General features: G+C 47.4%; 1 protein-coding gene across 5 annotated transcripts in view; it reads right to left on the bottom strand.

Moving 5' to 3' along the window:
• OXR1 (oxidation resistance 1) overlaps positions 1 to 22,715 on the bottom strand; it is a 1,826,889-nt gene that overhangs the window by 430,857 nt on the left and 1,373,317 nt on the right. For all 5 annotated transcript variants that reach the window (XM_086966107.1, XM_086966110.1, XM_086966106.1 and 2 more), the window contains one exon: positions 17,436 to 17,620. In XM_086966107.1, coding sequence (XP_086822233.1) covers positions 17,436 to 17,620 — 185 coding nt within the window. The remainder of the gene's footprint in view (positions 1 to 17,435; positions 17,621 to 22,715) is intronic.

Here is a 22,715-nt window from a genome sequence, read left to right as displayed (position 1 = left end):
TGGCAAACTATTGTAACATCATGATGGTGAGGAGTGTAAGCAGAATCGCTCCTTTGAAGAAATCAAGCAATTGGGACTGTGTTACTATTAACTTTAGAAATCAATCCATAGCCAAATGGATTTTGAGCCATCAGGTGAGATCGCCAAGTGATGGGCTGTCAATGTTTTGTAATTGGAATTCTTTTATAGGCATCTAATCAACAGCACCACCGACCACCGACCCCATGACCACAACCCGTGCCCCAGAGTTTCAATCTGGGTATTCCAGATCATAACAGATTTTCACCACTGGAACACCTAAATGAGTAGGAATGACAATCCCCGAGCACCGACTTTCTCTCTTGGAACCTTGCTGGCTTGGTATCCAATCTGTTGCATCCAGATTAGTTCAAATTCATTGACACTTTTGATATATTGTTTTTTCAAGAGACATGGGCTTTGACCTCACAGTTTTATTTAGGGTTAATTTGTTTTGAATTATTTGCACTAACCTCAGGGAAAAAGCGACCTTATGGGGAACTGGTAACCTGGATCAAATCTACTCTTCATTGGTGGCTAAAGCTATTGACTTAGGTTAGCACGATGTCTTGGGTGTTCTTATACAGTTCCCATTGGGAACCTCTTTGTGTGGTTATAATGTTTACTATAGGCATGGGGGTATTAAGGAGGAATTACCCAATACTGACCTAACCTCTTTGGAGGGTCTTTACATTGAGTCCCTAAGTATGCTTCACTATGTTAATTTAGTTAGCAATCAGGCACATTTAAATGGTACGTTTACCAAAGTTTATGGTCCGTATCAATGAAAATTCAAAAATACATATTTCTTCAACTTCCAAAATTTCAAATGAAATCGACAGGATTGTGACAAGTTATGTATGGCTTTTTGAAGTAGACACATCTTTCTTTATAATGCCAATTTTCACAAGACTCTACTAAAAACATTATTGCACCTTTATAAGGGCCCTCCTGGTTAGTGGTCTTGAAACAGCGGCGGGTGACTTCAACTCTAACTTTGTGCCGTTGGGCATGGAGTCTGAGAACCTGACTGGGGAGGAGGATACCATTTGGCTGGTCCCAGCGCAAACACTTCCACCTATCCAAAAGTGGTCAGCAGTAGTACTCCTAATAAATGCTTTCACACTGAAAAACGGCACCAGAGTATGCACTGGAAGATCATGATCAGATAAAGGGGAGGGGGGGCACACATTTAAACGCCACCATAGGACCAGCTTTATAAACTACAACCTGCTTAATCTTTGATTGAGGCTTACGATGATCGATAGGACTGTGATACCTCATTATGATCGTGAACACAATGTCCTGAGATTACTTGGAACCAGTAGCCCTAGTTTCCCTGTGGAACCTCTTGATAGAAGGCTTAGAGTCGCAGGCTAAAGTGGAGCTCTGTGGCTAACTCTCCTGCCATTTTAAGCAGGTTGCCTCCAGCTTAGAGGTGCTCCAGGCAGAGGATTGAACTGGTCACATACTTACGCATTGGGGAAAAGTAGTGTGATTTAGAACGCCAAGTTTTCCTCCCTCAGGAACCTGTTCATTTTTGAACGTCTGGCTTTGCCCAAGAGAGTCAAAAAGCTCCTCTGATTCTCTAAATCTTGCATTTCTCCAAGGCAAGTTCTCACTGCTGCTATTAACAGTGAGAACAGGAGCCCTGCAGCTACGTCCCGCTGCCAAGCTGCTGTAAAGCAGGCCAATAGAAACTGGGTGTTTGCCAACTGAGAGGGCATGCTAAATTCTGTCAAGAGGAATGAGCAGCGTTCATTCTGGAGAAAACTAGCAAACAGTCACCCAATTCGAACACACTCACTGATAGCAACATATCTACATGGGTAGATCACTTCTCCAAACTTTACTCTACTGTCACCAGTATGTATTTCCCTGCGTGTGAGGATAGTGGCTCATCTTTGGTCAGTGGGCACATCTCTACTGCTTCTGTTGCTTATGAAGACAGGGCAATCACAGCCGATGAAGTTAATAAAGCCATCGATTGGACATCACCGAATAAAGCTCCCAGTCTCGATAAAATCCCCAGGGGCATCTGTAAGGCAGAAAAGGTTGTCTGGAGCCCCTATCTCCTTTTGTTCTTTAACTGTATAATGAGGATTTGGCAGAGATTATCATAGTATTTTAAAAAGAGGCAAGGGGGACGTGGTCTAACAGGCAATGCAGTAGGACGCACAACACCAATCCTTGGGGTGTCCAGCAAACAGCTGCTGAGGGGCTTGCCTTGCGAAGCCGGGGAGTTGCTTTGAAGTGGTGGCGGCAGAGGAGAGAGCACCTCAGCACAGCGGCCTGCAGGTCGGGGCGCCCGCCATTACATGGCGCCTGGAGCGGAGCCCTCCCGGGGAGAGATAGGAGCTGCATCTGTCCACGCCAGCAGCCCCAGGTCATATATCGCCCCTGTGCAGACAGCAGATAGGTGCTGGTTTCTGCCCCGGAGAGAGGGGCCAGTGATCTCTTTCTGGAGTGGTCGAACAACAGATTGACCCCATAAAGCGCTTTGGGGAGCCATTTTGAGGGCTGCTTCGGCGGCGTCTTCAGGACTGCGGCTACACAGGCTACCTCCCCTGGCTTGTGGGAGGTCTCTCCAGACTCGGTGGGCATCGGCGGAGAAGAGGCGGCTGGAGAGTGGTACCTTTGCGGAGCGGGGGCCTGCTACCAGGCGGTGCAGCAAGGGAGGATGCAGCCAATTACAGGCCTGCAGGTTGGAGTGTCCGCCATTTTCTAGTGACTGGGCCGGGGACCCCCTGGCGTGTAGCTGGGGCTGCCTCTGAGTGCTCCGGGACCCCGACCTACCACAGCATCGAAGCGGACATTGGAGCGGTGGGGGCATCTGCCCGGGAGGCAAAAGCGCTGACGACCGTCCCGAAGAGGGCGTCTGGCTTGGGGGCTGCTTCCAAGGCCCGATTTTCTGAGCATCGCGCCAGGGGCAGCACGAGAGAACGCAGTCTGTCCCACCACAGCCCGGCGGGGTGCTCCTCTATCATGATTGTCATTGGCGGCGGGCAGGAAATCGGCAGCCAACGGCATGGAAGATCCCGCTAGTGAATGCAGGACTTTGGCAGGGAGTACGCTGCAGAGGTAGCCGCCAAATTCACCTGAGACGACGTGCGAGTAGCCAACGGGGGGAAGAGTGCTGCCTTGGAGGGACGATGTGGACTTTGTAGTGGACAACGTGGGGCAGGGCGCGTGACTCTTGGGAGGCGCTGTGGGCCTGGTGGGGGTTCCAGGGAGCAAGCATCCCACTGCCCTGTACAGCGCTGTGCCCCGCGTGATTGGCACCATTGACTTGGGTTCTGCTGGGGCCTATGGAACTGGCCTGAGGTGGGAAGAACGTGTGAGGGTGCTCATTTCTCTGACCTGCAGCGGTGTGCCTGAGCTGTGGACATATAGTGAGGGGGAGTGTGGAGGGCGGGACCTCTGGCTGCTGTTCTGCCCATCTGTGTCCCCACTTTTTGACTCTGATCCCTGTTGCATTGTAGAGCATATAGGCTTTGCCCCTGCCGCAGCCCTGAACTAATGTGTGGAAGAAGCGAGTGTGAGGACATTGGGGGGGCTCCCGACGGCAGGTGGTCCTACTGCTGGTGTTTTCCCGGGGGGCTCTAGTGGGACTGGCATCCGGCGCTCTCACCTGAGTCCTTTGTGTACTTATCTATTTGTGGGCTGCCGGGGGCAGTTGAACTGCACACATCACCTTACCCTGGAGCGGGGTCACGGAACACACTCGTCCTTGGTGGGATATCCCTGTTGCGGCACGCCATCTGGGTTTGCTCTGGACGCCCAGAGCAGACATCGCCTCAACAGCACATTGAGCACTGTACGGAGACAAACCACGGGTTGGAGGGAGTGGATGTGAGCAGTTGGCCCTGGGTGTGTGCAGGCTGAGGCATAGAGCTCCTGGCCCCTGAGGCTTTTACTCCCTGCTTAGGTATTGGGATAGTCGCATATGAACTCATATCGCTCCTGTCTCTGACCTCATTGGTATCCATCGATCTGGGAGACGAGCTGGTGCTCCACTCTAGGGGGCGGGGTGCGTTGTCGGGACTACACAAGCCAGAATAGATCGGACCCCTCTGGTCGGATGGATGCCGTAGGGTCGCTGCTAATCTCGAGGCGGCCTGACTTGATCCTTCACCAGTATTGTGAGGCGAGGGCCCTTGGTACCCAGGAGCAATCTTGTGCGGCTCTGCGACCCCTGGCCCTTGCAGTTGGCCTTTCTGAAGACCTCACCGCCTTAGAGGATGACGCGCTCCAAAGGGGGGAAAGACCCGACAGTGGCCCCCAAAGACAACCTCATAGCCGCTATGTGGGGCAAAGAGGGGGCATCGGCCCCACCGGAGGTGCCCTAGCAGACGGAAGGGGACTCACCACCTGTCAAGCAAGCTTTTATGGCCACATTCCTGACAGAGCTCAAATCGGATATCGGCTCTATCCGCACCGAGGTCAACTCCTGTGTACTGGGGGCCTCGAAAGGAGGTTACGGATCTTGGAGAACGCGTTGAAGGGCTGGCAAAGATGGTGGATGCCCGAACTGAGAACCAGGAATAACTATGGCAGCGTCCGGCCACCCTGGAGGAGCAGCACAGAGTTACAACTGAAGCAGGAGGACCTGGAAAATCGGAGCTGCAGGAATAATAACCTCCACATCCGGGGATGTTTGTCTCTGGGCAGAGGGGAAGGACATTATGACTTACGTGGCGCAGCTTCTGCATAAAGTATGGGGGGTGGGGGGGGGACGATGATGCGTCTCCGCCGGCCTTGGATAGGACTCATCGGGTTGCAGGTCCTGCGGGCAGGTCGGGCATCCTCCCCGACATCCTAACTAGAGTCCATTTCTTTACTGAAAAGGAGGCGATACTCAGGGTGCCGCGTGCCAAGCCGGACCTCGTCTATGGAGGACACAAGATTCAAATCTTTCAAGATCTTGCGCCCAACACCTTGCGAAGACGTCAGGCTTTCAAACCTTTGACAGACATCTCTCATCGACGCCGCCTGCTGGTCCCACGCGTCTCCCGGCACTCACACGGGCGCCTGCCAAACCATCCTGGTCAACAGTGTGCCGTCACAGACGCTCACCGTATCTCGATGACCAATCAACCTCGCAAGCTAAGCAAGATATCATACAATATATCAAGTCCCTGGAAGGGGAACAGTCGGCAGCAAGCTTGCGATCTTCGACTCCTTGATGAACTGACACCCACATATGCAATTGACTGCAAGTGCTGTTCATGGAATATGTCCCCGGCCCGTTGGGACCTGTGTTTATTCTAAGGGGCCATTCCCATCCCAGTTCCCTACCTGCAGTGTTGCTGGTGCCGGAACTCCCATCTGGACGACTCCGGGAGCAACTGACGACCAACCCCATACTGTTCTTGGGACAGTGAAATCTCTGGGATCACCCGGGCACTGTGGTGTAGGCTGACCCGTGACTGTAACAGACCAACTATGGCCCGATTAGCCAATGTTGATCCTTTGTGTTTTTTGCTTTTACATATCTTTGCTTCTCTGCTCTTCTTTTCCTACTTGTTTTCTTCTCCTGACTGCGGCGGACGAGGGGCCTCCATTCGACAATGCTTTTCCCTAGGCAGGAGCGACAACCCCTTGAGATCCCCCCCACCATCCTAAGTTACTCTTTATGGTGGCATGATGGACTAATATGGGTCTGGACACAAACATGGCTGTTCCCCGCCCCTTAGAGATTATATCGCTCAATATTAAGGGGCTTAATTCTCCCAACAAATGACATCAAACATGGCGTTACCTCCTACAACACAACCCTAACATTGTTTTCCTTCAGGAAACCCACCTTTTGAAAACAGACACTCCTTGCATGGCGCACCCTAAATATCCTCTCCAATTCTGGGCTACGGTGCCCACTAAAACGGCCAAGTGGCAATTCTTAGCAGACCTGGTATCAGGCAGGGGAAATTCAAGGCCTTCAGTAGTTCAGATGGTCGCTTCGCAGGGCAGGAATTCGGATTGACAACGCTCCTTCACATTGTGTAATGTGTACGCACTTAACCGGATGCAAGACTCCTATCTCCGGACGTTTTTTAGGGATCACGTGCCACAGGAGGATTCTGCATTGATCTTGAGGGGGTGGGCGGGGAGGGGGGGGGCCTTAAACTTGGCGTGGGACTCTGAGAAGGACCGAAGTGTAGACTCCCTGCACGGGACAGGGGCTATGTCTTCTGCGTTTAGGAGACAAATAATGATTCTTGGTCTGCTGGACGCCTGGCGCTATCACTCCCCTGAGGGGTGAGATTATTTTCTATCTCTCACGCCCTGATGAAGGATACACTAGCAGTCTCTATATCCGGCATATCGCTCTCTGACCATGCCCATGTTGAACTTCTCCTGCAGGACCCAGACGCCTGCCCTGCCCACACTCCGCAGTGGCGCCTGCTGCCACACATCCTGCGGGATCCAGATGATGTGGAGAGTATACAGATTGCCATTGACTCTTACTTTGCGAGTAACGATCTCCCCGAAACACCCTTCCCGGTAGTGTGGGATGCCTTTAAGGCTACCATCCGCGGCCATATCACTCCCTGTTGATTGCTTGGGCGCAAGAGGTTCGTCTTTTAGAGGATAATCTCACCAAAGATATTAAACGCTGGGAAAGGCAGAATCAGGAACGCCCCACACTTGCATGTAAGCGACTGCTTGCAAATCTTAGGGGACAACTCCGCTCCCTCTGCACCAATAAGGCTGAGAGAACCCGGTTAGCACTAAAACAACAGTACTTTGAGGGGGGTGGTACAAGGTGGGCAGACTATTGGCAAAGCGCCTCCGAGCGCACTGCCAAGCTCACATAGCCAACATTCAGCTCCCTGACGGGGAGAGATCCACCACAGAAAAGGCCAAGTGTGAGGCTTTTCGGAATTATTACTCTGCCCTTTATACGGCGGACGAGCAGTCCCAAGACCGGATCAGTGATCTTCTAGGCCAATGCTCCTGGACCCCACTGCATCCCCATCACGCCGAGCGGCTGGAAAAACCCCTCACTACGGAGGAACTGGCGGCGGTGCTAAAGGACCTTCCCCTAGGGAAATCACTGGGACTGGACGGCCTCCCGCTGGTCTTTTATCGCCTGATCCTGATGTAGCTCCACCGCACCTCTTGAGGTGGTAAAACTCTTTCTCCGCCAAGGACGGGCCAACGCCCTACATGGGCATGGCCGAAATAGACCTTATACTCAAACCGGGGATAGACCCTAGGATGTGTGCATCCTATCGCCCCATAGCGTTGTTGAATACAGACTTTAAAATGTATACTAAGATGCTTGCAAAACGCCTGGATCCCCATATGCCTGGCCTTGTGGAGCTGGACCAGGTTGGCTTCATTCGAGGCCGACAAGGAGCGGACAAATCATATGCAGAATCGCACACCTTGTGGGAAAGGCGCATCACTGGAAGATACCAACATGCCTTCTATTGCTTGACGCGCAGAAGGCGTTCGACCGGGTGGACTGGTCATTCCTCAGGGCAGTGCTGCAAAAAAATTGGACTAGGTTAGAACATGATTGCTATGATCATGACCCAGTAGGTCTCCCCGCAAGCCAGGGTAAGGGTCAATGAACAGTTTACGGACCCCTTCCCCATATATAGAGGTACGCGGCAGGGTTGCCCCCAGTCTCCTCTGCTGTTTGCCCTAGTTGTAGAACCTCTAGAAGGCAAGCAGGGGATTAGGCAAGCAGAGGATATACATGGCCTTTCCCTCGAAGGACGGCAGAAGAGGGTGGCTCTTTTTGCAGATGACCTCATTCTTACGCTGCCGCAGTCACATATATCTCTCCCAGCGCTCCATTCCCTACTGCAGTCCTTTGAGAGGGTGTCAGGACTCAAAATTAACTACGGAAAGTCGTGGGCTCTGAATCTCACGATCCCTGAAGACGAGATACCAGTTCTCAAAGCGATTGCCCCCTATCAATGGGCCGCTAATCATATTCGGTATCTAGGACTCCAGTTGACTCCCTCCCTAGACATGTGAACACAAATAAATTGGCGGGAATGCAGAAAAACAGTTTTGGAGGATCTGAGAGGATGGAAATCTCTGACTCTTTCCTAGTTGGGTTGTCTCAACGCTATAAAAATGACAATACTTCCAAAAGTACTGTATTTGTTCCAATGTCTTCCCACCCCTTTCCCGCAACATCAGATTCAGAGCCTGCAACGGGATCTCACAAGCTTCATATGGGGCGGGCATAGACCACGCTTGTCCCACAAAGTCCTTATGCTCCCGCGGGACAGGGGAGGATTGGCATGCCCCAACCTCTTAGAGTACTATTGGGAAGCCCATCTCTGTGTTGTCTCGGAGTGGACAACGACTGTGAGTGATAAGGTCTGGCTGCATATGGATAGGTCTGTAACGGGGCAACCATTTGGGATCTTATTTGGCTGCACCGGACGGCGCGCTCTCATAGCGCCTATATCGCAGTACCTACGGTGCTGGATGAGTGGGATAAAGTGGCCGTACGCAAGGGACTCACGACTTTCCCGTTACCCCACACCCTCATTGCGGGCAACCTGCTCTTCCCCTCGGCTTTTCATTCCCAGGCCTTTCAAAATGGCAGAAAGGTAGTTGCAGAATGATCAGTGATCTCTATGAAGGAGGCGCGTTCAAAACGTTTGCGAAATGCAGAGAGGAGTTCCAAATACAGGCAGACGCAGGGCTCCAATATGCACAGTTGCGACATTGGCGATCCTCGACTGAGATGCAGCAGGCGGCCACTCGTCCGATCACCCCCTTTGAGCGCTTGATTCGTTCCTTTGATGAATCTAAGGGTCTTATCTCCCGGACATACCAGATTTTGCAGCATCTCCCGCTAGTAACCACCCATCTATATCAGCGCCAATGGCAGTTGACGTCTGCACAGTGGAGTAGTTTGTGGCGCGATATCCCAAAGGTCTATTGCAGCATATCGCAGCAAGAAACTGCGTACAAGCTCATGATGCAGTGGTATTACACGCCCTCTCGTTTGCATAAAATGCTCCCTGCAACCTCTCCATTGTGCTGAAGATGTTCCAATGTATCTGGAAACTTCATTCACATTTGGTGGCAGTGTCCTCTTCTGACCCTGCTCTGGAAGGAAGTGCTTAGTCACATAAAAGGGCTACCTCTACCTGAATCTAGAGCCACGATTCTTTTAGGCCTTATACCCGACAATTTACAAGCACTCACCCGTAGCGATTGGTACATAGCCCTTCACATCCTTGGAGCTGCAAGCAACTCATAGCGTTGTATTGGGAGAAAGCGGAGACCCCCCAAATGCTGCCTGGTTTGTGCGCCTATGGCATGTAGTGACTAGGGAAATTTTTACAGCACGACTGCAGTCTTGCGACACTCGCTTTACCACCGTTTGGAAGCCCCTAGTCACATATCTTTGTAAAGAAGAACATGCACATTACCTGCACTCAAAAGTCAGGACCGTACGCTTATTTGAGGATGCATTAATCCCGGCTGACCCAAACAGATTACTTCCACAGTCACGCTAACTCTGCCCTCAACTCCACATGGCACACAGTCGGACTTTTGGTCTAGCTAGTATAGAGCATTGATTCCTCTGGTCTTTCCACCGCGTTTGCCCGCGCACCTCCTTGCACTGTTGTTACTGTATGACTTCTCTGACGTGGGGATCCTCCTTCCCCCTACTTTCTCTTTTCTGACATTTCTACGTCTACTCTTCACTGTAACTTTCTTGTAGGTCTCTAGCCTACGCTTCTCTGTTTCTCCTTCTAGTATGGTATTATGTTTGCTTTTTAGGGGTCTTGAATTTGCCCACAATTGCATTTTACTGCTATGCTTCATGTGTCATGCGGCCGGCCCATTACTGATTGTAGGCGACATACTGTGTCTCAAATGCTCATCTAAGCCTCCCCGACTCCCCCTGAGGTCCCTTTAGAATTACGCAGCCGGCACTGTGTTGGATTGTGGGCTTAACGCTGTGTACATTTAGACCCTTCTGTTGCTCTTTCTATTCAAAAATAAAAACAGATTTACACAAAAAGAGGCAAGGGATCTACCCTCCAACTACAGTCCTATTAGCCTGATTGACAGCTCAGAAAATGCCTTGTGTAGGATTATACGTGGGAGGCTACAGGTTTGGATGATGGATGCAGATTTGCCTATCCGATTGCAAGCTGGGTTTAGGTCGACCTTAGCATCATAGATCTGGTGTTTCGCCTCCAGCTTATTTATTTGAAACAAGTAATCTTGGGGGAGGGAAACTTTATTTGGTTTTTGTGGATCTCTGGTCAGCCTTTGACCTGGTACCTAGGGCTTCTCTTTGGACAGTCATGACCAATTTGGGTGTCCCGAAATACCTCCTCAATATCATTATCAGGTTACATTCCAATAACTTCACCCAGGTTAGATGCGGTCCCATGGTTGCACAAACATTACCTTTACGAATTAAAAGGGGTGTGAGGCAAGGGTGTGTGCTTGCTCCCACTCTCTCCTGCTATCATTTAATTATTTGGTATCTCAGCATGGTTTTGGTGACGACGCCTGCTCCTTGCCAGTAGAAATGTCCCGGTCCTCCTGTTTACGGTCAATACGCTTTTAATTTCCAAATCCCCAATGGGGACTCCGAGGCCGTTACACTTATTTGGAATATTTTGCGAACAGAGAGGCTTGGAGGTCAGTATCGGCAAGACTAAATGTATGGTTTTCAACCCCTGTAAATCTGCTCGCCACTGTCTCTTGATGGTGTCCCTCTGGAGAGAGCTCATGTATTTGAATAATTAGGGATTACAATCACCAAACATTTTGACCGGATACCACAATTACACAAGACTCAAGATGGGTATCTTGAGGTTCCATCATGGTTACCCCTTTTGCCCTATTATCCCCCCCACCTCCCCCCACCACCACCACCCACTTCAAATATACAATCTTCAAACACTTTCGGAAATTACTGAAGACTTGGCTTTTCCCTTAAGTGTTCTGCGATGTCCTTCTCTGTTATTGCCATAGCTCTGGGATGCCTCTGAGTAGCTACGCGCTTAACAAATGCTGTTTTCATTTCATTTCATTTCACTGGGTGCCACTCTTTATGGTGGGGAACTTTGGGGTAACATGGACATTGGAAGCTTGGAAAAAGTTGAACAGGTTCCAGCGCCATCTCACTAGTCTCCTGGCTTGCACCTATCTAATTTCCTTGCGGCTCGATGTGCGTCTTAGAACCTCTTTCTAACAGGGTGGGCCTGAGACCATAACTGTATTGGCACAGGTTCTGGGCCACCCTGGCACTGATGCCATATAAACAGGATCTAGAGGATGTTTTGAGGCTGCCCAGGGTTTCCAGAATTCCCTGGTTTAAATATGTGCAACGACTGTTAAGTTAGATGAGGTGTGGGAACCTTTGACTTACTCCTAAGATAGCACCAGCGATTAAAAAAAGAAAAGCCTTCGTTCGTTAATCTTTATTTCAGCAGTTTTGCCATAAAAGATAGAGCATAAAATGAATACAAAAGAAGAATCAGACATCGGTGTTACATCAATAGCAGGATAGCACACAGGTACTAAAAAAAAAAAAAAAATGCCCAAATACACAACAATCTATACTGTAAAAACAGTCGAATGAATCAGAACTGATTAATTATTTAAGAACAGTCTATAATATTACGAATTATTAAAAATAGAAGCAATTTAACAATACAGCTAAAATCTTACATAAAATGACCTGGTACATAAAAATTTGTTACACTAACTAGTGCATAGTCTGAATCAAGGATGGGGTGCCCTGGGAATTAGAAGCAATCTCTTGTGCCATGCTGCTTCGAGAAATTTGGCCATTGCAAAAACAGTTGGGCTTGAAAGGTCAGTCTTAAGAATTCTAAAGGCCTCAGAGCATTAAGCAAACCCTAGATTTTTACAAAGTGGAATTATCCAAAACCTTCAAGCCGCAATGTAGGCAGGACAAAAGAAAACTAAATGCAATTAATCTTCAAGCCTACAATTGCAGCCGGGACAGTTTCCAGGGAGTGCTGCTTCCATTTACTTGTAAATGCTCTTAGCGGAGGAGTGCCATACCGCCATTGCAGATATAATTTCCTGGCCAGATTCGGGAAAATGTCGTCAAGAACTGACTGAAACTTGTAGGAATCTTTGACCCCAAGGAAAGTATTAGCTAATGAATCTGGGCGTGTACCCTGTGTGTGGGATGCAAGGTTGCATGCATGGAAAGTTGCCACCAGATGTTTGCGGGACAGTCCCTGACAAGCCACTTCAGGATCACTCCACAGGGTCGGAAGACCCAGCCGGGCAAACTCAGTTTTTAGATACTTAAACCACGGGATGTTCTCTATAGTAGGAAGAGCAAGAATTTCCTGCAGTTCCTGCCTATAGTTGGCTAACTCAGGAGTGGACCATAATCTTCTCCAGAAAGTTAACGGCTTTACACCCAGTACTTCATCCAGAGGTTTCAGGCCCAGATCCAACCTAAGGGGCAAAAGGGGGGTGCTAGCTGGTAACTTTAAGAGTTGTCTAAGAAACTTGTTTTCAGCAATGACTAGCTCTTTTTTGCACACATGACCCCAGAGTTCACTGCCATAGAGAATCGCACCTCTGGCCTGGAGTCTATAGATCTCCAGCGGGGGGCCTATCGGTTTAGCAGATGATTTATTAGAGTTAACTAGCCTGATTATTCCCCCTGCTATTTGAGCTGATCTGAGCTGGGACTTAGCTTGATGGTCGCCCCATTCCAGTTTGTCATTCATGGTCACACCCAGATACTCAAACGTAAAGACTCTTTCTAACCTGTTCAGGCCTATAGAGGGGTTTGGGCGTGTTTTTTTAGGGGGATTAAAAATCATGTACTTGGTCTTGAGGGCATTTATTTCGAGACCATGCTCTCCACAAAATGCCTCAAAACCCTCCAGAATCCCCATTGGGGATTTCGACAGCAGCAGGGTGTCATCAGCAAACATAATTGAGGGCACCCTGCTGCCACCGAGCCTTGGTGCGTCTATGTTGGGGACCTTATTTAAGTAATCGATTACCCCGTTGACAAAGAGCAAAACAGGGTCGGTGCTAAGACACATCCCTGCCTCACCCCTCTGCCAACGGGAAATCTTTTTGAGAGGCTGCCCATTCTCCCGCACCTAACCAGTGCATAATTATGTGTGTGTAGACGAACGATGATGTCTAAGAGAGCGGGGGGGATACCCAGTTTGGAGAGTACTGTCCATAGTTTACTCCGCGGAACCAAATCAAAGGCTGCGCGGAGGTCAACAAAGACGGTATACAACGTACCACCCTCCACCCGCTGGTCATCCTCCTCCATAAGTGCTGCCTCCAAAGTCAGGGTTAGCGGCTCATACTGGCAGTTAAAATCCCCCCCCCCAGAACGATCCTAGCAGCCTTGGGTATTGTGGGCAGAAATAGAGAAAGCTCATCAAAAGTGGGTGAGGGTTTCGATATTCCCATCGGTCTGGAATAAACATTTATCAGCGCGAGTTGAGTATGGTTTGGCCATTCCAACAACACACACTGAACATCCAATGAATTAGTTTTAAGGACCCTAGCCTTGCATCCCAAATGGGATGCCACCCATATGCAGAGACCCCCGAGGGCCGTCCTTTCCCCTCCCACTTAGCTGGAATTAAAAAGGTTGCATAGCCTGGTCGCCATTTATCCTCCCTTGCCCGTGTCTCCTGAAACAGGCATACATCCTGCGTGTCGATAAAAGACCCCCACTCGGTGGAGTCTAGTTTGCCCTGAAGTCCCGCCAAATTCCAGGAGAGAATGGACAAACAGGATATATGCTTGTCAGGAGATGTACCAGGGAAATCGAGCATAGTAGCCGCAGTGGTGTCCACCAGCTCGGTGGGGGGTTCGGTAGGATGGAGTTCCGCACCGGTAACACCCTCATCAGGGGGGGGGGGGGGGGGGGGGGACTATATGAGGTTCCCCGCGTAGATCCAGTTGCCATATTTGGCCCTCGGTGCAAGAATGACATAATTTGTGTTAGAACTACTTTGGGACTCTCATAATCTATACCTTCAGGGCCAGTGACGTTTGATTGGCCACCCGTGCCCTGTTCAGACTGTAGTCTTCAATCACAATCGTCCATACCTGTGAACACATCAAACCTATTTACTGTCTCCAGGGGTGTAAAGGGTCTTAGGTGATCCATTCTCCTATTGGTATTTCTATTAAGCCTAGGAGGTACCATATTCCACCCGAAGGGGTCAACAGCAGGTGAATGGTGTGGTACATGTGACATGTACCTGGTATTGTAAGGTAATGAAGGGATAGTCTGATTGGGTGCCCTGCCACCGTTATAGATGGGGGGGGAACACTAGAGATCTGGGGTAAAAATAGGTCAAGGGACGAGAGACGATGCAGTTGCTGCCACTACCTAGGGGCCAGTTTAGTATATAGTTGACAGCTCTTGGGTCTCTGAAATTTCCAACAACTAGGTCTCCCTCGCTATACTTGACCCTGCTACCCAGCCAAGAGAGTCGCCGGACATGCACAATCTCACCGTTGATGTTGTGTGTGAGTAGTCTAAATTGGCTGAGCCAGTGCATAATTTTATTTTTCAGCTGGGGGAACCCTTTCCTCTTATTATCTCGCAATCTAGGGACCCCTGTCAGAAGAACCACATAGGGGAGAGCTTCAGGGGGTAGTTCTACTTGGGGGCCTTTGCGCGTAGATGCCCTGGTATGTCTAGTGGTACCCCACTCCTCCCGTGTGTTTCCTACAGATACTTTTTCAGGTCCCCTCAGAACTTCACTAGCTGGATTTGGAACTAGATTGTTTACCTGCTTGGAGGGTGGTGCCCTCTGCTGCTTGGGGTTTGTAGGATTAGTAGATTGGAACATAACTTTGGGGGCATTGGGAGTACACGATATCGCCAAGGCTGTGGGTGGCACAACCCCACTCACCAGTGCCTTAGTTAGTCCATCGTTATTACTAATTGCAAACTCAATGTCCTCAAGCCATTTCTCAACCCTCTTCAGCCTCTCTATTATGGGTAAGATGAAAGACCTTATTAGGTGTTCCATGTTATCCAGTGAAACGGCAGTCGTTTAGGGAGGAGTCAACAGGGATGTCAGTTTGAACAGTGGTGTTCACAGCCTGTACAACTGGTGCCAGTGGTGAGGGAAGTGCCGAGTTTGACATATTAACTGGTGCGGCCATTGGGGCCGGGGCAATTCTGGTGCTATACTTTGAGGGGCTGCCAAATTCAGTATGACTGATCTTGGGCTTTTGCGGATACCCCCCCTTCCGTCTTCTTTTGCTAGGTGGTGGACCATGGACCTTGGCAGGCACTGGTTTTTTCGGCTTGTTTTGAGCAGGTTTGACCCGGACTGGAGTCCGGGTAGTCGGGTCGACATCTATGCAAATGGGGCTGGGAAGAGGAGTATCACTTATGGGCTGGTCAATAAGGACCAGGGGTGTGGGAGTGCAATCTCGTAACAAGAGTGGGACACTCTCCAAGGATAGGAGATCTTCATTGCTACCAGTACATCCTACAGTGGGGGAAAGGGCATGGAGCGGGGGATCTGTGGAAGCCCTGTTCTTCATACATTCGACAGAGCGGCGGCGCACTGCCCTACGCTCTGCCAGAGAGTTTTCCCTGTCTAGGTCAGTGAGAGCCCTTGTAAAATAATTATCAAGTGTGCCATTATTCATACCCCCCGTCTTCTCTGGGAGTGCTTTATCGGGACTTTGGGCCAGAGCGGACAAGTACACCTACTATTAATGACAGTAAATACGGTGAAAGAGCATAGGCCCTGCCCGGCCTCACTCGGCCTCTGAGGGCCTCAGAGGGCCTCAGAGGGCCTCAGAGGGCCCGCCCTTTGCCCGGGCTTAGCCCTGAGCTTAGTCCCGCGTGCGCGTAAGGGTTGCTCCTATTAAAGGATAAGAGACTGGAAGGGGGTGGGGCGAAGGGGCGGAGCGAGAAGAGAACCCAGGTGCGGCCGATGAGCTGGTACTTGTCCCCCTGGTCCTCGCAGTCCCGCTACACGCCCGTGCAAATCTCCTCACTATGGTCCCAAAGTCTGTGTGGAAAACGGCAATGTCCCCTGTCTCTCTGGCGGCAGGCAAACATGGTCTCTAGCCTCGAGCGGCCCCCGCGAAGCAGGGGCCGCGAGGCGCTGATAAGGGCAAAGGGGCGGAGCGAGAAGAGAACCCAGGTGCGGCCGATGAGCTGGTACTTGGCCCCCTGGTCCTCGCAGTCCCGCTACATGCCCGTGCAAATCTCCTCACCGTGGTCCCAAAGTCCGTGTGGAAAACGGCAAGGTCTCCTGTCTCTCTGGCGGCAGGCAAACAGTGTCTCTAGCCTCGAGCGGCACTAAAGTATCTTTACTGTCAGTACATTGAGAACTCAACATTGGGTACTGCTAGATTGGGATCCCTCTCTACTGCCTTCCTAGTACACAGAGATAGCTACACTGCAGAAGGACACATTGATGAGATTGAAAAACCTCAAGCCAAAACACTCTACATGAAATTTGGGTTTGTGACCCCTGTCTCTATGGTCAGTTATGGCCAAATGGTTACATACATCCAATATAACTGACAGGAACTGTCCCTTTTGCCCTGAAGCATCTGAAACCATTTTCCAAGTACTAATCGTTTTACCTTCATATATCGGCAATAGAAGAAAATGTATTTTACCACTTAGTCGCAATTTGGGGTATAGAATTCCGTGTACTTATAACTGATGTAAGACAACTTATTTTTTTGCCGTTTCTAGCTTTTTGCTGGACATATGGAGGGTGAGGAACAAAAGGTTAGCCTCCTGACGATTGTAACCTCAGGATTGTAACAAATGTATTTTATGCGTCGTATACGATTCATGGCTGGTCTGAATTTTAATAATTTTTTTAATGTTATTTTACTCCCGTTTAAAAAAAAATCTATGCCGATGTTGCTGGAATATTTTTTGTGATAAAATTTTGGATGGACATGCTACAATAATCTCAGGACGATGACTTATGCATTTTTACTGTTATGCAAGTTGTGCCCACACATCATGAATTGTACAAACCGCTATGTACCCTTAAAGTGAGAATCGAATTGTTTTAATCTGGCATGCTTATATCTTTTACTAGTATTGTGTTTTTAAGGATTGTGCCCTCTATTATGGACTTTTATTCTGAGTAAATAATAATAATAATAATAATAATACACATTTGTAAAGCGCACAATCACCCGTAAGAGTCTCTAGGCGCTGGGGGCCGTCGAGAAGATTAAGCAAGCTATTGCCCAGTGTCACATGGTGCTGGGTTAATCTGCCGCCGGTGCCGGGGATCAAACCGTGATCCCCAGATTCCGGAGTCAGTTGCCCTAGCCGCAGCGCCAGAGGTCGGTGTAACATCTGGAGTGTAGTGAGATTTTAAGCAAGAGCACATTTTTAAATTATTAATCAACACAAGATTTCTGAAAACACTCCATCTTACATTGGAAATGAATCCTTTATTTTGTCATCCACAATTTCTTTGTACATGGCAGCAGATGTCACTTCTTCCATTGGACACATAATCCCATATTCCTCACAGCCATTCGCTTGTACCAGGGGATCAGTTTTATGAGGATCGAACATTATATTATTTGGTGTCACAAGCAGTACACCGCTAACTGTGCCCTAAAATAAAACAAGAACATTCGTTATGACCATTTCGCATTGAAAAAGGGAATTCAAAGCTGTGAAATAGTATGATTTAAAATGAAGAACAAACAGCAAGTTGATTTTTTGTCTCAGAAATATCTTTGGAAGGTCTTTACATTGAGTCACTATGTAGGCTTTACTACGTTAATGTAGTTGGCAATCATGCACATTTAAATGGTACGTTTACAACAGGTTATGGTGCTGATCAATGCAAATTTAAAAATAAATATTTCTTCAACTTATAAAATTTCAAATAAAAAGTTTTGCATGGCTATCTGAAGTCAACACATATATTCTTTATAATGCCCCTTTTCAAAAGACAGGATACCAAAAACACTATTGCACCTTTGTAACCTACTATAAAGTCCCCAAATGTTTGCCTTTTTTACAACCTCACTTTGGATCTCCACTGAGGTCTGCACACCTACCTCAGCACTCACATGCTTCTTTAAATCAGCACTCCCATCATCCAAGAACAGACAACTGTGCTAAAATGAGGTGGCCACTGTGCTAACATTAAGCGAGCCAACGCTAGGAAGCACTAGTGGTCAGCACTAGTACACTTCAAATGCATACAGAGTGCAATCAGCATCACAATACAACTCTGCAGTCTTCTGCACTGTCTGCCTATGTGCTGGAACCCGTCAAATACATTATAAAACAAGTGAGTGGCTGGGTATACATATTAAGATAATCCTGGTGACATCTTGTAATCCTCTTAAAATGTTTGGTATAGGTCATCTTCTAGAACAAAAATCCGAAATTTGTATGGCAAAGTGGTTCTAAAACTTTTTTTTCAGGCACGTTGCCATATCTGGGTATCACTTAAATGGATATCACTGCATAATAATGGAATTCCGTGGAAGACCTCCGTGGAATTGGTCACCTTGGCCCAATTCAGAATAGCCCACTTTCTTTAATCAGTCAGAATGCAAAGCTTCTGTTTCAGTGGCACCAGGGAAGGCTTACTGGCTCTAAAACCAACAAAGGGGCTCTCCTAATTGCGATGTGACGGATCACAAAGTCACTCCTGGAAGAACAGGGGAAATACCAGATTTTTTTTCCCCATTTATGCAGATAATTTATTGAGTGCATTTTCCCACTAGCTGTTTGTTTTGATATAGAACTTGTGTTATTTAGTTCATATATTTTTGCCCACTGTGTTACTTTGAGACAGAAACCAGTTGTGCAAATCAGTCATAGTTCTGCTCCAACAGTAACAGTTCAGCTCAAAAGGCCTGAGAAGGTCCCTTACAATTGGGAAAACATATATGAGATTTGACATAATGTAGAGATAAGGGAAAGAAAGGCTAGACCACCCTTAGAAAAGAGATCTAAAATGGCTATGCCCATAATGCGAACACATTAACATACACAGAGACCGTTTTAGGAGCAGTACCAACACGACTGAATCACATTTAACAGATTGAACTTATTTCTGACTCTCAAACACGCAAAACAGTCCCAAATAAGGTGTTTCACATTGTTTCTTTGGATTCCAGCATGCCTCACTGTGCTTTGACACAATACAAAAGGAATGTAATTTGTGGCCCTCAAATAACAGTGAACCTAATTCTACCCTGAATCTTGACAAATACGATGATGTGGGAGAAATACTCATGTGTGGGTGGGCACCATCAACTCACTTTTATATCTTTGCACATAAGCAGTTTCACTTTTAAGAATACACTGTTTTTCATCTTCTGTGTCAAATATGAGGCCCTTTTTTCTCTGATTTGCAAGAAGAAAAGGTGAGCCATACCTTTGATTTGCCTGGCATTCAGCATTTGTTCCATCTACCCCTTTTACCTTTCATTATGTTAATGTATTCTATCCAGAAGAGATTATATGGATTTACTTGACAGAAATGGTGTTAAGCAGTACTCCCAAACCAACACATCAATTTGAGTCACTCTGGGAAGAAAGCGGTTTGCTCGTAGTAGGTAGTGCACTCAGAACCCTTACCTACATCTCAGAAGAACACTTCTGATTCCAACTCTGATGTTCCTCTTGTATAGGGTCCAAAAACTTGGCAGGCTACAAAGAGCTAGCAAAACTATCCACACAGGTGCACAACCTAAAACGCAATCGCAATAAGCTATTTTAAATAATAATTTTAAAAAACCCCTAGTAAAGCCTGCCATTTTGAATGATTTCCTGCACTGGTCCCACCTAAATTTGACTCCCTCGGCCAGATACAATGAAAATGGTTCACTTGCAGAATCCTGGGATGTTAAGTGATGGGTGAGCCAGGGATGCATCTTGGCCCCTGTCTTTTTTACCGTTTATATATACAATCTGGGGGCTGCCCTGTCATCTGATAGAAAAGGAATCCCTAGAGCAGGCTCTAAACATCTCCCTGCTCTCTTATATGCAGACAATTTAGTTTTACTCGCAAGAACACCAATGGGTCTGCAAGGACTTGTAAACATTTTTATTGATTTTATGGTTTCACTTGACCGCTCCATTACATTCTTTAAGTCCCACATAATGTCATCTGGCAACAAAGCGTGACAAGCGTAGGCTTTTATGCAAAGGTAGAGAACTGACAAATGTTGCTACATTTCCTTATTTGGGCATTTTGTTTGACGAAACAAGGTCATGGGTAGCTCAGCGATTACTAAATAAAACACCTTGTCTAGATCGGCAGGAGTGACTATGGATTTTGCAAGGAGACTGGGGAGCAAACCATTATGACCACTACTGAAGGTCTATAATGGGAAATGTATTCCAATAGCCAAGTATGGCAACGAGGTATGGGGCTATAAGGAGGCCAGCGATTTATAGGGGGTTGAAAATAAATTCCTACGGAAACCTTTTATCTGTACCCCCCCAGCAACACATCTTTTATGGTGCATGAAGAAGTAGAGCAGGGTTACATTTCTGCTCGCATAGCAGTGGCCCCTTTAATATGGTGGTTAAAAATATGGTCTAACCCCACTCCTACCCTGAACCAATTTGTTTTAGAAGATTGCATGAGGCTTGATAGGGCTGCTGACATTCCTTGGCTGGGTTACACCTCACAGCAGTTCGCGAATACAGGGCGTCCTGAGCTTTTTACACATCCCAGACAGGTGCACCTTGGTGAGTTAAAAGTAATTAAAATGCAATTTCTAGCCAAGAGGATGGTGGAAAGGGAAAATAGTGAACTTAAAAAACCCATGATACGTCAATAATTAATTTCGAGTCCTGGGACCCTAGAACAACCTTTTTGGTCTTATATAAAAAATGTACACTCCGCTTTCTTTTAACCAGATTTAGGTTTAATTGTATTCCCTAGTGTCTCACGATCTCCAAGGGTTTTCTAAGCCAGGGGCCCTAAAGCCCTGCTCTTGTGATGATTTCTCAGACCAAGATCTTTTACACTTTATGTTTTTCTGCAGATTTTATAATGATCTTTGGATAAAATGCATCCTACCACTCTTAAAACATTGTCATTTTGCAAAAGTGTGGCCAGATCTGATATATCTGCAAATGTTGTCTTCACCTTTGATAAGCTTTCAGGGTTGCGAGTTTCTCAACAGAAGCCTTACTGCAAAGCAAAAAATTTGATCATGCATTGAACCGACCCTAGGATTGCCATATTTTATTGGGCATAGTTTTTAATTATTGGTCAGTACTGTATAGAATGCACTTTAACCAGGTCTATGAAAGCGCAGTAGTTTTTATCTCGGTTTTTACATGTTATTAAAGCTAATATATATCAGGGCTTAGATACCCATGCATGGTAACTTTATTTGAATTCAACCTCTAGGGGGCAAAACAAATTGGACTGGGATGCGGCCCTAAAAATTAACAGTGGCAGAAATGAGTTCAAGCACTCCACCCATCACTTCTTTGCATTCCATAGTGCAATGTTAGAAGTGCAACAGGTATGCCCAAAAGTAGGTCCAGCGCTCACTGTTCCTCTGGAATCAAGCTAAACCCTACTGAAAAGACAGGAAGGGGTGAAATGAATGCAGTGTTTCTTATGTCTAAAGATGATTTTTCATATGACTGGGTCTTGTCTTAAGTGATGTGGAGGGCAAAAAAAGATGGACTAAGATGCGGCCTACAGTAATTACCAATGGGCTAATTAAAGCATGCTACCCATCACTTTTTTTTAATTCTCAAGGAGTGTGTAAGCATGAAATCTACAGCTACAGATGCTTAAAACATTCTGTTACAAGTGATTTTTCTGCATGCACTTTCCATTTTTGCCAAGTAGTACAATGTCATTTTTGACAACTTTACCTTGTCCTGCTTTTTAGCAAACAGCATATTGCATTCTGCAACATGTTGTTTTACATTTCCGACTATAACTACACATTATTGGGTCAGACGATATAAACTGAGAGTGGCTCACAAATGCTGTAATATATTCCTTCTTGAGCTTTTGTATAGTTATTTATTTAAAAACCACTAAAGTAAGTGCTTCTTATTTCTAACCACTCCTTACAGCACTGCATATAGAGGTTTTCGTTTTCCAGGCTAATATATTGAGTTTAGTAACGTTCTCTCTGTTGAATACTCTAATCACAACTTCCTCACGGTTTGACTTCCCTGCCTCCAAACTGGATCCGGGAATTGTTCATGCACCAGATCCAGCATGTCAGCAGGTGATGCCATCGGGATCCTCAGTGATTTTGGCACCAGAAGTGACAACATGGGACCACAGGTAGGCGAGACTTCAATTTGCTGACATCAGTTTCACAAGTGATGTCCACGTTCTCAGATGGAAGGTGACTGAGGTGAAATTGGGTAAGACAGTGTGCTTAAACTAAATTGGAACATTATGACTTAACAGAAGTCCACTCTGCAGAAGACGGAGAAGGGTGGGCAGTGAGGAGTCTCTAGCTAGGCAGCATACCCACCAGAAAGAACATTACCAAAGGTAAGGAACTTGTTCCTCTGAAGTATACTTCTAATCGCCGATTCTTCACCTTTTGAATCAATACCAAAGCAGGACCTGCACCAAAGCGGTGGGTCTGGGGAAGGGAATTCACTCCTCGAAGTATTGGAGGACCGAACTGGAAAAATGCCACTCCCTGTAGGTAGGAGGAGTGAGAGAGTAGTATCTGGTTAAGGTACA

Source organism: Lissotriton vulgaris, chromosome 4_1 (genome assembly GCF_964263255.1).
Source record: "Lissotriton vulgaris chromosome 4_1, aLisVul1.2, whole genome shotgun sequence".
NCBI classification, from domain to species: Eukaryota; Metazoa; Chordata; class Amphibia; order Caudata; family Salamandridae; genus Lissotriton; species Lissotriton vulgaris.
Note: the sequence above shows the minus strand (reverse complement) of the source record. Positions and strands in the feature narration are given on the sequence as shown.